The 12,108-nt window shown below is 38.4% G+C and overlaps 1 protein-coding gene across 2 annotated transcripts in view; it reads left to right on the top strand.

Annotated features, from left to right (window-relative positions):
- The window catches only part of FLOT2 (flotillin 2), a 47,428-nt gene that overhangs the window by 22,718 nt on the left and 12,602 nt on the right, over positions 1 to 12,108 (top strand). Inside the window, exons 3-4 of one of the 2 annotated variants that reach the window (XM_075196834.1) lie at positions 3,831 to 3,921; positions 9,875 to 9,998. In XM_075196834.1, the coding sequence (XP_075052935.1) occupies positions 3,831 to 3,921; positions 9,875 to 9,998 (215 nt within the window). Of the gene's footprint in view, positions 1 to 3,830; positions 3,922 to 5,005; positions 5,097 to 9,874; positions 9,999 to 12,108 lie in introns of both variants that reach the window. The other variant, XM_075196833.1, reaches the window with a different exon arrangement.

The following is a 12,108-nucleotide window of genomic DNA, read 5'->3' as shown; positions in this document are numbered from 1 at the left end:
TGGTAGGGCGATGTTGGGGTAAGATCTGTTGCACGTTTCAGTATGGTATTTGATGTCCAGTCCAGAGCTGCTCCGCACTTATACTCCGCAAAGAGCTATTAGCATCCAAAGTACCAGTTTTGTGGAATGTCTGCTTCTTTTGTTTTGGTTTATTGAATTAACATTTTATCCACATTTCCTTCTTTCCCATATTGCTTGTTCTTCTTATTTTTATTTTCATTATATTTTTGTTTTTATTGCCACACTGCTTGTTATCCAATACATGCACAGCCTCACATTATATAAAACATTTCATTTTATCTTCATGTCGCTTGCGCTCCCTATACATTATCTATTGCAACTTTTCTTAAGAGGAGCAGCATAATATCAAGAGTGCTTATTCCTTCACTCTAAATCGTATACAAAAGTCCAAAGCAATAGTACTGTGACAGGATGCACCGCCTACGCCACCCTGCGACCGGGCTTACTTTGCCACCGCTCCCTTTCGTTATCCCAAATGCGCCCTCTTGCTGCATTAGGAGGGGCTTACAAAGGCTGCCACCCATGGACTCCTTACCGGCATCCAGAACCTGGTTTCTTCTGGGTAACTGATGCTGCTAGCGTATCTCGTTGCTGGTGTACCTGGGCTGGTACTCCTGACCTCTTACTATTGATCAGGGAAGCTGTGGATGGAATCCCCATGGCCCATCGCACTGACCAGGGCAGCATGTGTAGCAGGCAGAGTGGTGGTACTGGAAAGCTTGGGTCCAAACCTCAGAGACAGCCGGAGAACGGATTAGATTTAGGGTCTAATCTGCAGGTCACAGGAATACAGCAATACTGAAGATGTTTTCAAGCAGGTCTTTGAAGCAAGTGATGTTTATTTGCTATCACACTGGTTGGAGGTACCAATGATCAGGTCAGATGAAACAAGAAGAAGAACAAGTTTCCAATACAAGCTAGTGCCTTTTATACAGCTCAGACACAGGCTATTTTTCGCTTCAGGATATAACCTGTTTACACAAACTTGGATTTACATGCATTGCAAAGCTAATAATATTTACACTTCGCTATGAAATTCTTAAAAACCTTGCTGTGATATCCTGCGTATTATTTCAGAGCCAGGATATATACTAGCAAGTCAAACAGAACAACAAAAACCCAAAACAAGCCACTTCCCCACATCACAATACACCAAAGGCTTGGTAAACAAATGCTAATTGTATCAGATATAAACAGCAGACATAATGCATTTCCTCTAGAGAGGCTAAACACATTTTCTACCCTGGTCTCAGAAATGACGATTTCCTATCTCAAAATATACACAATATTAAAAATAAGCGCATTGCCAATTTTATATAAATCAGTGCCCCACATTTTTTCCTTTAAAATAAATTCATACCATAAGTTATTTATATGTGATCCAGTCACAAGTACGTACTACAAATGGGTTCATTCAAAACAAAATGTAGAGTAATCAAAAAGGTGTAATCATTCATGAAAATATTTTTGTTCTCCTGTTCCAGAGGCTTAGTATCAATGTTCCCCAATATTGGGATGTTGCAAAAACTTCAACACTTGAGTTGCATTCACCTATTCATCCTCTGTTTATTTCCCAATAAACTTCCCCCAGTATCTTGCTTTCTAACTCATTCACTGGTAAGCACCTGAGATAAAACTTCCACACAGACCATTAGCTCCATACTCAAATGAAAACAAATTCACAGGGACTCTTGTTATAAGATTTGTTTCCTTTCTCTTATCCTTGTACGTCCATAGTTTCATTGTGCTTGTCCAAAAATTAGTGTATTTTCACAGCAAGTGATGAGGAATATGGTCTGTAGACCAACAGTGGGTTTGATCTGTTTGTGGTAAGGAAAATATTCCTTCCCCTCTCTCATTCAACATGGCACAGTTTTCATCACTCTGCTCTAACAAATATCTGTGAGATTCCGTTACCGGCGCATATGGCAATTCCGTTACCGGCGCATATGGCGATTCCGTTACCACAAATTACAGCCTAAGGAGAAATCTTAAAACCATCTCCTTTTAAAAATGAGTTTTCATTTAGAAACCTTTGAGATTTCTAAAACATTGAGGTAATATGTCAACATTTTAATGAATCATTTTTGTACCTTTTTTGGTAACTAAATCATTTTTACTGTTTGTATGTTTTTATTCAATCATATCATGTAAAGCGAATTATTTTCAGCTGCCTAACCCCATATCCTTTATAGGAATGTTTATATAAGCCTAAGGTGTTAATTTTGATAAAACACATTTTCTTTGCTTGATATGCAAACAAATAAAAGCGATTATATATATTTTTTTTTTTCTGTGCACATTGGTAGTTTAAAGAGCCGTGATATGAAGTACTTTACACAAATCCAAAATTAATTTCCTCTATTAGCAAAATATAGCACTTCCACTGATTAACAAGGCCGAATTCTAGTATCTTCTTTTTTAGTTTTTGTGTTCATGTTTTCATGGAATTGCCTTATATGGGCTTAAACACTTTGATCAAACTGTTAAATGAGAACAAAATTTGTTTTTCAAATGGTGACCCAGTTTAGTGGTATTTGTGGTATTGTTGCATTTCCTTAGTTTTACCTTTTTATATGCACGTTTTCAGTTATCGGCAGTGTAGCAGTTTGTGTTTGTAGGTTTACTGTAAAATAGAGTTGGAACACTATTGGGCGTATTGCTCATTTTGGTATAAAAAATTTAATCACACAAGCAAAACTTGATTAAAAAGCAAGCTGTGCATTTTAATGAAATCCCCACCTCATACACATTTAGTTACTGTAGAGCGTTTTTACATGTATGTGTGGGATATTAAAGCACATGGCAACAATTGCTTAAAGTAACATTTGTAACTTCAGTTATGCATTGAGATAGAATTTGAAGGCAGATAAGAACCACTTGGCCCATCTAGGCTGCCCATTGTTCTCAGAGCCACCAACCTGTAGCCTCAGTTTATACCATGGACAATGAATAGATTCACAAGGTGTCACTAAGTGAAAGAGGGAAGTGACACTTTGTGGTTTCACACATGCTATATAGATATGATTTTCCACTTCCTGCACTTCATATATTTTGCTTCTCTCCTTTCATTCCTGTCTTACCCGTTACTTTCAGCAACTGCAGTGGCCATATATTCTTATTAGAATAACTCCTCTCAAAAAAATGTAATTTTGTTTGAGGATGGCGTTAAATTAAAAACAGAAGCATACTAACCATGTAGGAGCTGTTCTGTGGATCCACCAGCGTCCCTGATGCCAGTGACAGGACCATACCCCACACCTCTCGCTGCTGCCTCAAGCAGGTTAATGGGAGTCCATGCACCTTCCCTTCCAGCTTCCCATGTATAAATGTGGGGCAGACAGAGAAGGGGTGGTAACACCAGCCCGGCCTGGTTTATGTCAGGCCACGCAGTAAGTGTAGCAAACATTGCAGCATAGCTCTGTTACAACCATTAAGGGCCCCTGTGGATCCCACGGATGACACCAGCATGGTAAGAATATTTTGGGAAGAGATAAAGGTAAAAGCAAAAGCATAGATTTCCAACGTTAGTCATTGCACACACTTTTATTACTTAGAAGTGTGTGACACTTGGCGCTGAGGGTAGTATTAATAAAGAAATTGTTGATTACACCTTTGTGACCAATGCCTGTGATAACACACCTTCCAGCTACAATCTGACACCTTGCATGCCTGCTCCTACAGCAGCATAATCAGACTAACTTCACTACACCCCTCTTTTTCCTTTTGGTGAAATTGGTTTGTGTGTTGCTCTCTGGTAACTGCTCTGTGTATTTGCTGTCCTCCTACCCTCATTTAATGCTGCTCAGACTGTCATTGGAGGTTATGACCATCCTATGTCGCTGCGAGAATATTGAGACATCGGAGGGGGTCCCTCTGTACGTAACAGGGGTTGCACAGGTAATAAACTTCCAGCTTCCTAACTCTGCTCCTCAGTTTCTTTATTTGTTTTGTTGTAAGCAGCAACAGCGGCCAGAGGACTCTCCACTAACACCTCTAATGACCATACTATTTCTCCCAGTTTTAAGCTTCCAACTTTCCTTCCCATGTGATCTTCCCCCTCTTCCTGTACAGCCAGCCGTCACATTTGGGCGTAATGTGAAGCTCTAGCAATAAAAATAAAATATTTAAAGATTTGTTAAACCCTAGAACCATTGACGTAGAGATGCCAACAACCTGAAATGTTTCCAAAGGTTTATGCTGACTGGAGGGTTTTGTTTTTACAACGGATTTTCCATTAAAGGACAACTAAACCAAGAAATTGAAATGCTTGTATATGAAACATGAAGGTAAGAAGCCTTGTTCAGTCAAATGGTGGCTGTTCACTGCGCTGTGTTAGTGTGATGGAGTAGTCTCTCCCTCTTCCATCATCAACCACCAAAGCCATTACTCTCTCATTTATTTCTGTCACATTCTTTAGCTCTATAATAGACAGGATTTAATACTTAATGATGTCCAAAGGTGGGATTATTTGTTCTTTAATTTGCATGTCCCGGACAGGATGTTGTGAGAGAATCTTGGTCATGATTGGTCATCACTTTAACCAATTAGAACCATTTTTCAACTATGTTGGCAACATTTACTGAGGCTTACATACCTCATAGATACTACCAAAACCAGTGTAATTAGGATTCTCATTTGTCTCCCTTTATTGCTACTTTGAATTCTCTTCTTTTATTGATCAAAAATGAAAAAAAAAACCTATATGATTTTCTCTAATATGTTATATGTTATTTCTCTCTGATTTATAGGTTTTATAGTAAAAATTACAATGAATTGTACCAGCTTTTTAGTCAGTTTGTTGCTGGTGTATTTAATTGTAGAATGAGGAAACGGGTTGTTTTATGAGAACTGATGGACACAATCTGAGCTGAGCATTGCGTACCATGTGACTATGGCATTGAAGGGGGAGGATATATATGGGAAGTATAAAGTTGATGTTGACCAACTGGAAAATGTGCAAATGTTTTACCTTTTTTGACAGGATTTCCCTAGAGATAATGACGCTACAGCCCAGGTGCGAGGACGTAGAGACTGCCGAGGGGGTAGCTTTAACTGTCACTGGTGTGGCCCAGGTACTGTAACTCACAGCACATGATTTTGGAAATGCATGTCTTCGGGATTTGGATACCAACTGATGCCATGACAAGTTGGCATATCAGGTCTGTGTTTACAGACTCTTCCAGAGCATTCATAGCGTGTACACTAAAACTTGTCACAGAAATGTTGCTGACCTCTTTCAGAACTGATCTTGCTAAAACTGCATTGGACATAGGAGCATTATTGGAAAGCTTTAACCATGAAATGTAATTAAAGTTGCTCCATTCAAAATGCATCTTACATGTGTGTTTACCGCGTGTCTATGTATCGGTGAGCCTACAGTGGGCGCTAGAACACTGGTAAAAATAATCAGATGAGTTTTGCATTTGTTATGTATTTTTACTAGTGTATATAAGAATAACCACTTGCAGGACAGCAGAACGGACCATCTGTTTTCCTAAATAGAATGGTACTGTTTAATATAAAAAAAAAAAATACAAAGTGGGTAGTATAGGTAAAATATGTTTTTTGGGTTCTTTTTACATTTTTCTTTTTTTTTTTTTAAATTTAAGATGGAGAACTCCCATCATGCTAGAAAGTAAACTGATCCCACTCAACTAGTTCAGGGAAATTTTTATTTTACAACCACTTGCGGAAACTTTAATGGCCTAAATTTTAATCATTGTTCTTGGGCAAAAACAAGTCCTTTCATATGACCTTGTCACTAACTTGTCCTTAAACAGATCATATTTGAATAATCTATTATTTGTTCTTACCCCAAGTCTTTTAGTGTTTTAATTGTTCTTGATGTCCATTAACCTAAAGTCAAAACTATACGTAAATGATCTGTTACTGAAGAATATTGTTCTGTACTATATCTTACTTGTGTTTATATTTACTGTTGGATGGTTTGAGAGGTTAAGGAATAGAAGCAGAGTGCCTTTTAATTATTCTGAGCAGAAAGAGTGCTCCTTTTTTACCCTGGTTCTAAAAATTGTAAAATAAGTAAATGAATGTTCTATACCTACATTGCTGCACACAGTGGGTGCAGCTATTTTGAGAATGTAGCTTCCACCATGTCCTTTTTGTTGAAGTTTATGTGGACATCTAAATATGTACTTTACAGCCATGTCTTTTCCTGATCGTTCTCTGGAAATAATGTAACAAATATGTGCAGTGACGGAGAATCTTGAAGTCTTCAATAGACTTTATCAGTAACAAGAAAAAAAAAAATCTAGCTTTTTTTTATCTTAAATTTTATTTTAGATACATGTTTTCCACTGAACAAAGTTGTATGCAAATGACTGACACAATGTACTATTTAAAGGTGCCCTCTATCTCTTAACCTTGAAATGTGCCCATTAGTAAATGTACAGCATATGTGTGTGTGTTCATCTCATAATGGTCTGTCTTTTTCATTCCACAGGATTCCTATGTACAGATTTTCTGTGTCAAAGCCTGTTTATATTTACATGTTACACTACATAAATAATATGTACAATAACATGTTATCTTTGTATGGTGGAGAACTTAAAGGAGATGCATGCTGCTTTTTTTTTTTTTAAAAAAAGAATATATTTTAATTCAAAGCATCCAATTGATAAGATGTTTTGTTATCTTTTATGATGTTGTTTTTCTACCACCTTGCATGTAATTTGATCAGCTAGCCTGCAGCCTTACAATCACAGGGCGACGGAGGCTAGTACAGCAGCTCTGGCCACACGTTTCTGCCCGAAGACAGCAGACAAGTTGATGATAAATTGCATCTTGTTAAAATGAATGTTTTCCCGTGAAAAAGGAATCCCTTTTTTTTTTTCCCAAGGGCTGCTATACTTAAAATATACATTGGTCCAATATTTTTATTCTTTATTATCCTTTAATTTACTACAACACCATGTTACTCAGCACTATATAATACAGGGGAGTATAATACAATTAAAGAACATAAAATGACACGGAACAGACGGTAAGGCTGGCCCTGCCCAAATGAGCTTGCAATCTAAAAGGCGTTTTGGAACCTTCATGTAAATGTTTTCATGCTATGATAAACCTTTTAGAGGTCAAACAGGCTCTTTATTCTCAGACCTTGTTCAGACCTGATGGGGAAATTGTGTAAACGAATGCAAGCTTTAAGCTGGGTACACACTACAGAAATTTCGACCAACTTTTTATCCCGAGCGATTTTACATGCAATCGATGTTCCGAGCGCTCGGTCCATGGACTGCATACACACTAGCCTTGTTTAGGACGATAAAGGGAAGAGCAGACGTCCCTTTAGCGACTATTTACAGCCATGTTGTCGCGAGCAATGACTAATTTTGTACTCACTGTTGTGGATCGGTCGGAAGTTTATACACACTACACAGCGGAAACGAGATTGGACCGAAAATATTAAACGGTACGACCAACCAAATGAGGCGATAATCGTCCATTTGGGCAGACTTTCGACCACCCGACTTTTGAAAGAGCGGTCGTATGTCGGCTGATTTAGCCGATTATTGGTTGAAAACTGTTTAGTGTGTACCCAGCTTTAGACATGTTTTAGTGATATGTCCTTATGTGTGCCGTAATTTTACCAATTCCATCTGTGGTACTGGTAGCTGGTGTTACTATACGAGATATTGGTTGTGCCACGTTCTAGACTTTCAGATGCTACATTGAATTTTTTAGCATGCAGTTATGGGATCAAGGCTGTAAAGGTTATTAATGTGCTTTTTAGACAGAGCACTTACAATGTGCAAACAGCCCTTAGCTTTTTAAAGGCTTCCTGTAGTGCCCTTCAATAGGTTTATAGGGAAGATTTCCTTACAGATACTGAAAATGTCACACATAGATTTGTGAATGCAATTAGTAGAGCCTTTATGTACAATAATCATTTTTTTTTATATTTATATTGCATCTTTCTCCCAATAAGACTCAAAACACTTTACATTGTTGCAGAGGGAGAGGCAGAGATCTCAAGCTCGCTCAGCTGCTATTGTATGGAATCTCTGACATCAGTCCCTGCCTCATCGGAGCTTACAAGCCAAGTTCCCTATATCTCACACACACTGGGGTCCAGTTTTGATGGAAGCCAATTAAGTTACCAGTATATGTTTGGACTTTTAAAACCATGCAAACATGGGGATAACATACAAACGCCACACAACAATGTATATTCTAAGTTTAGTGGTCCTTAAGAAAACTTTATTACTGGGCTTTCCTATGTGCTTTGCACTAGTTTTTACTTTCACATCATTTCTTTCCATGCATGTACAGTTTGTGTTTTGGTATTATTATTATTATTATTATTATTATTATTATTATTGTTATTATGATTGTAGATTTGTAAGGAGTCCTAATGCTCCGCAGCGCTGTACATTATGGAAAACAGTACAAACATAAAACAAGGAAATGCATAAATCAGAGCCATACAAGGCAGACAAAATAAATGCAGACATGACAACAAATGCTATGGGGGACTCTGCTCATTACTGAGCTTACAGGGGAGATTGGGAAAATTGTGAGGGTGTATTAGTGTGAATAGTATCATCAGGGATAAGGTAAGCTTAAAAAAAAAAGAGATGGGTTTTTAGAGAACGTCGAAAGATTTGAAGGCTGTGGGGAAAACTGGGCATGGGGAGCAACACAGGAGAAGTTTTGTAGGTGGGAGTGACAGGTGGTTACCAGAGATGAGACAAGGCGCAGGTCAAAGGTAGATCTAAGAGGGTGGGAGGGAGAGTATTTTGATAGGGGATTTGAGATGGATGAAGGGGCGGTGGTGTTGAGAGCTCTGTAGGTAAGGGTGAGTAATTTGAGTTGGTTTCTGCAGGATACAGGGAGCCAGTGTACAGATTTGCAAAGTGCTGCTTTATCTTCTATATGTGAGGGTGTGGCCTATTTTCATACTGCAAGGGAAGCCCAAATCCGTGTATATATTCACTATATTGTACATTAGTGTTGTAAAATGTTCAAAATGATTTGCATACATTGAGGTTTTAATAAGTGATGTTGCTCATCTATTTACTACAAGTACATACAAGAGAAGTGTGCCCTACAGATCAGAAGTACAAATCTAGTTATGGGATTCATGAGGAAGTTATATATTCCATTAAAAATAAATTGTTCCTTTAAGCTTTGAATTAAATTTAATGAATTTTGATTATGAAATTGTTAAAATGTGAAGCGCAGAAGCAACCATGCGAGCGCTCTTCTCTTTTATGCACTATCAGAGTTCTGCCGCGTTTTTTCCATTGTATAAAAAACAAAACCTTTCACTGACTAGATGATTCCATGGGAAAATGTACATTGAGAATGCTGCCTGCATTTATCAGGAATGAACCTCCACGGAATGGCTGCAGCCATTTTGTGTTCTGAACCAATATTCAGGAGAATGAAGCCTGTCTGGTTACTAGGACCCAGTGACATCACTCCATGCCTCACTGATATCTTTAGTCCTTATATAACTGATAGGGTGACTATATTGCTCAAGCCCATAAAATGGCTGCCACCACTTTGTGTAGGTGACAGGCTCTCTTTATTGCCCCACAGACTTTAGACAACCCTATTGAAATAGACATTGGTAAATCATTTTAATACTGAAGTGAACAATACAATTCTGTTCCGTTTTGAAATGTCCATTGTAAATGTCTCCCTCACCACCTGTAGGTATGTGAAGGGTTTATTATACTGGCAGATTATTTTGTGCTATTTTACTGCTTTATTACTTCATATCCTAAGATTTATTAAAAAGTATTGTGTTCTGTTAGCTGCTGATTATAGTATGAATATTTTATATTCTTCTCAGTAGTTATTATTTTTTTTATTTTTTTAGGTTAAAATCATGACTGAAAGGGAGCTCTTGGCTGTGGCATGTGAACAGTTTCTTGGAAAAAATGCCCATGAGATTAAGAATGTTGTCCTTCAAACCCTGGAGGGGCATTTGCGATCTATTCTCGGTACATGATGCAGAATATTGTTTTGTGGTTTGTTTGGTGTTTTTTTTGTATTGGTTTTTTGTTAAATACAGAACTGCAGACACAGAAAAGAAATAAATTCAAGTTTTAAGCATACTGGTCCGCTCTCCCAGAAGGGTAGATGTTCTCCTGGGTTCCATGCGGAGGCGGGGCTTGATGTGATTTGTGTCACCGGTCATTGTAGTGAATCGCAGCAGGGGGCGTGGCCAACGTGACACAATTGCGTTACTACTTCCTTCTCCCATACTAGCAACCTGACCTCCCCTCCATGATCTCCCAGTGGGGTGGTACTAAAATTTGCCATGTATGCTTTTAAATTGTACATAGGGGGGCATGATTAGAAGTAAATCTTAAAGAGCTACTACCAAGATTTGCATCTCGAAAGGACTAAGGAAATTGACTAGGTTGATGTATTGCCGCTATTGTTATGGAATATTTATGGCGCACATGTTCTAAGTATAAAGCTCCTGTAGCTGCCATGGGGTTCTCAAACGTAAGATTGGTGAGAGGGGATGTGTACAATGACAGTTTATTACATGGAGTACAGTATTTTGCAGGTGTGGTAAACGGGTTTGTTTATGGAGTAGTCAGTTATGATTTGATTTAAGGTTTTATTTAATTTAGGTAATCCTGAGCCTCTTCTTGTGTCTGTGTTTGTGTCTCTTCCCCGCTCATGTCTTATTTATAACCCGCCTTTAATGAGGTTTTAATAAATCACACTTGACACATACGAAGCACAGAGCAATTTCAATTTTCTTAATTTGTATGTGCTGTGACTTCACACAGCCTCTGGCAAATATATATATATATATATCTAAAAGTAAATGAGAGGAGGCGCACAATAGTGTAATATGGCAAGTCAATGGAGCCAGGTGAACCAAACCAGAAAAAGAACTAAACCACCAGAAATGAGTGAGAGCTTCCCACCAAGTGGGTATCGCCTATATCTGAGATGGATAAATAAAACTCATAGACTAGAGAGTCACACACGGCCAAATGGCATTCAGAAGGTAGAAAAACAGGTCACACCAATATAGATGTACTCGTACCGGAAGCCAATGGTTTAATGGCTTATCTGCAGGATGTCACGTAGGCTGTGAGGATGTATTCAATCTTCAGCCACCCTTGGCTATCCCATAGGTTACCTGTTCTTGCAGCTTTCACTACCTGAGGTTGCTGGTGGCTTACTTACAGATCATTTGGATCCTGGAATATTGGTGCCCTTCCTTAGCACCATATGCAGCCTTGGAAACAATTTGTTAGTTGCACCGTTTCTATGTGTCAGCAACTGAACCAGCAGGTTCAGTTGCTGACACATAGAAACGGTGCAACTAACAAATTGTTTCCAAGGCTGCATATGGTGCTAAGGAAGGGCACCAATATTCCAGGATCCAAATGATCTGTAAGTAAGCCACCAGCAACCTCAGGTAGTGAAAGCTGCAAGAACAGGTAACCTATGGGATAGCCAAGGGTGGCTGAAGATTGAATACATCCTCACAGCCTACGTGACATCCTGCAGATAAGCCATTAAACCATTGGCTTCCGGTACGAGTACATCTATATTGGTGTGACCTGTTTTTCTACCTTCTGAATGCCATTTGGCCGTGTGTGACTCTCTAGTCTATGAGTTTTATTTATCCATCTCAGATATAGGCGATACCCACTTGGTGGGAAGCTCTCACTCATTTCTGGTGGTTTAGTTCTTTTTCTGGTTTGGTTCACCTGGCTCCATTGACTTGCCATATTACACTATTGTGCGCCTCCTCTCATTTACTTTTAGATTTTTTCCTGCTACACCGCTTGCTACGGAGGATTGGCAGCCGCCCGCACGGGGGAAGTGTTACATAAGAAGGAACAATTACAAGATTTTGGACTATAATATTTACATACTGGTGTTAGTATCTTAGCGCCTTCTGTATCAAATCTGTGATATATATATATATATATATATATATATATATATATATATATATATATATATATATAATGATTTTCATCTCTTTTAATAATGGTCTTTTTTGTGTAGGTTATCTGACTTCAGTTTGTTGTATCTAGATGGGCTATTGGCCATTGGTTGTGCTATTGGCTAGCC

Source organism: Mixophyes fleayi, chromosome 2 (assembly GCF_038048845.1).
Source record: "Mixophyes fleayi isolate aMixFle1 chromosome 2, aMixFle1.hap1, whole genome shotgun sequence".
NCBI classification, from domain to species: domain Eukaryota; kingdom Metazoa; phylum Chordata; class Amphibia; order Anura; family Limnodynastidae; genus Mixophyes; species Mixophyes fleayi.
The sequence above is the reverse complement of the archived record's forward strand: the minus strand, read 5'-3'. Positions and strand labels throughout refer to the sequence as shown.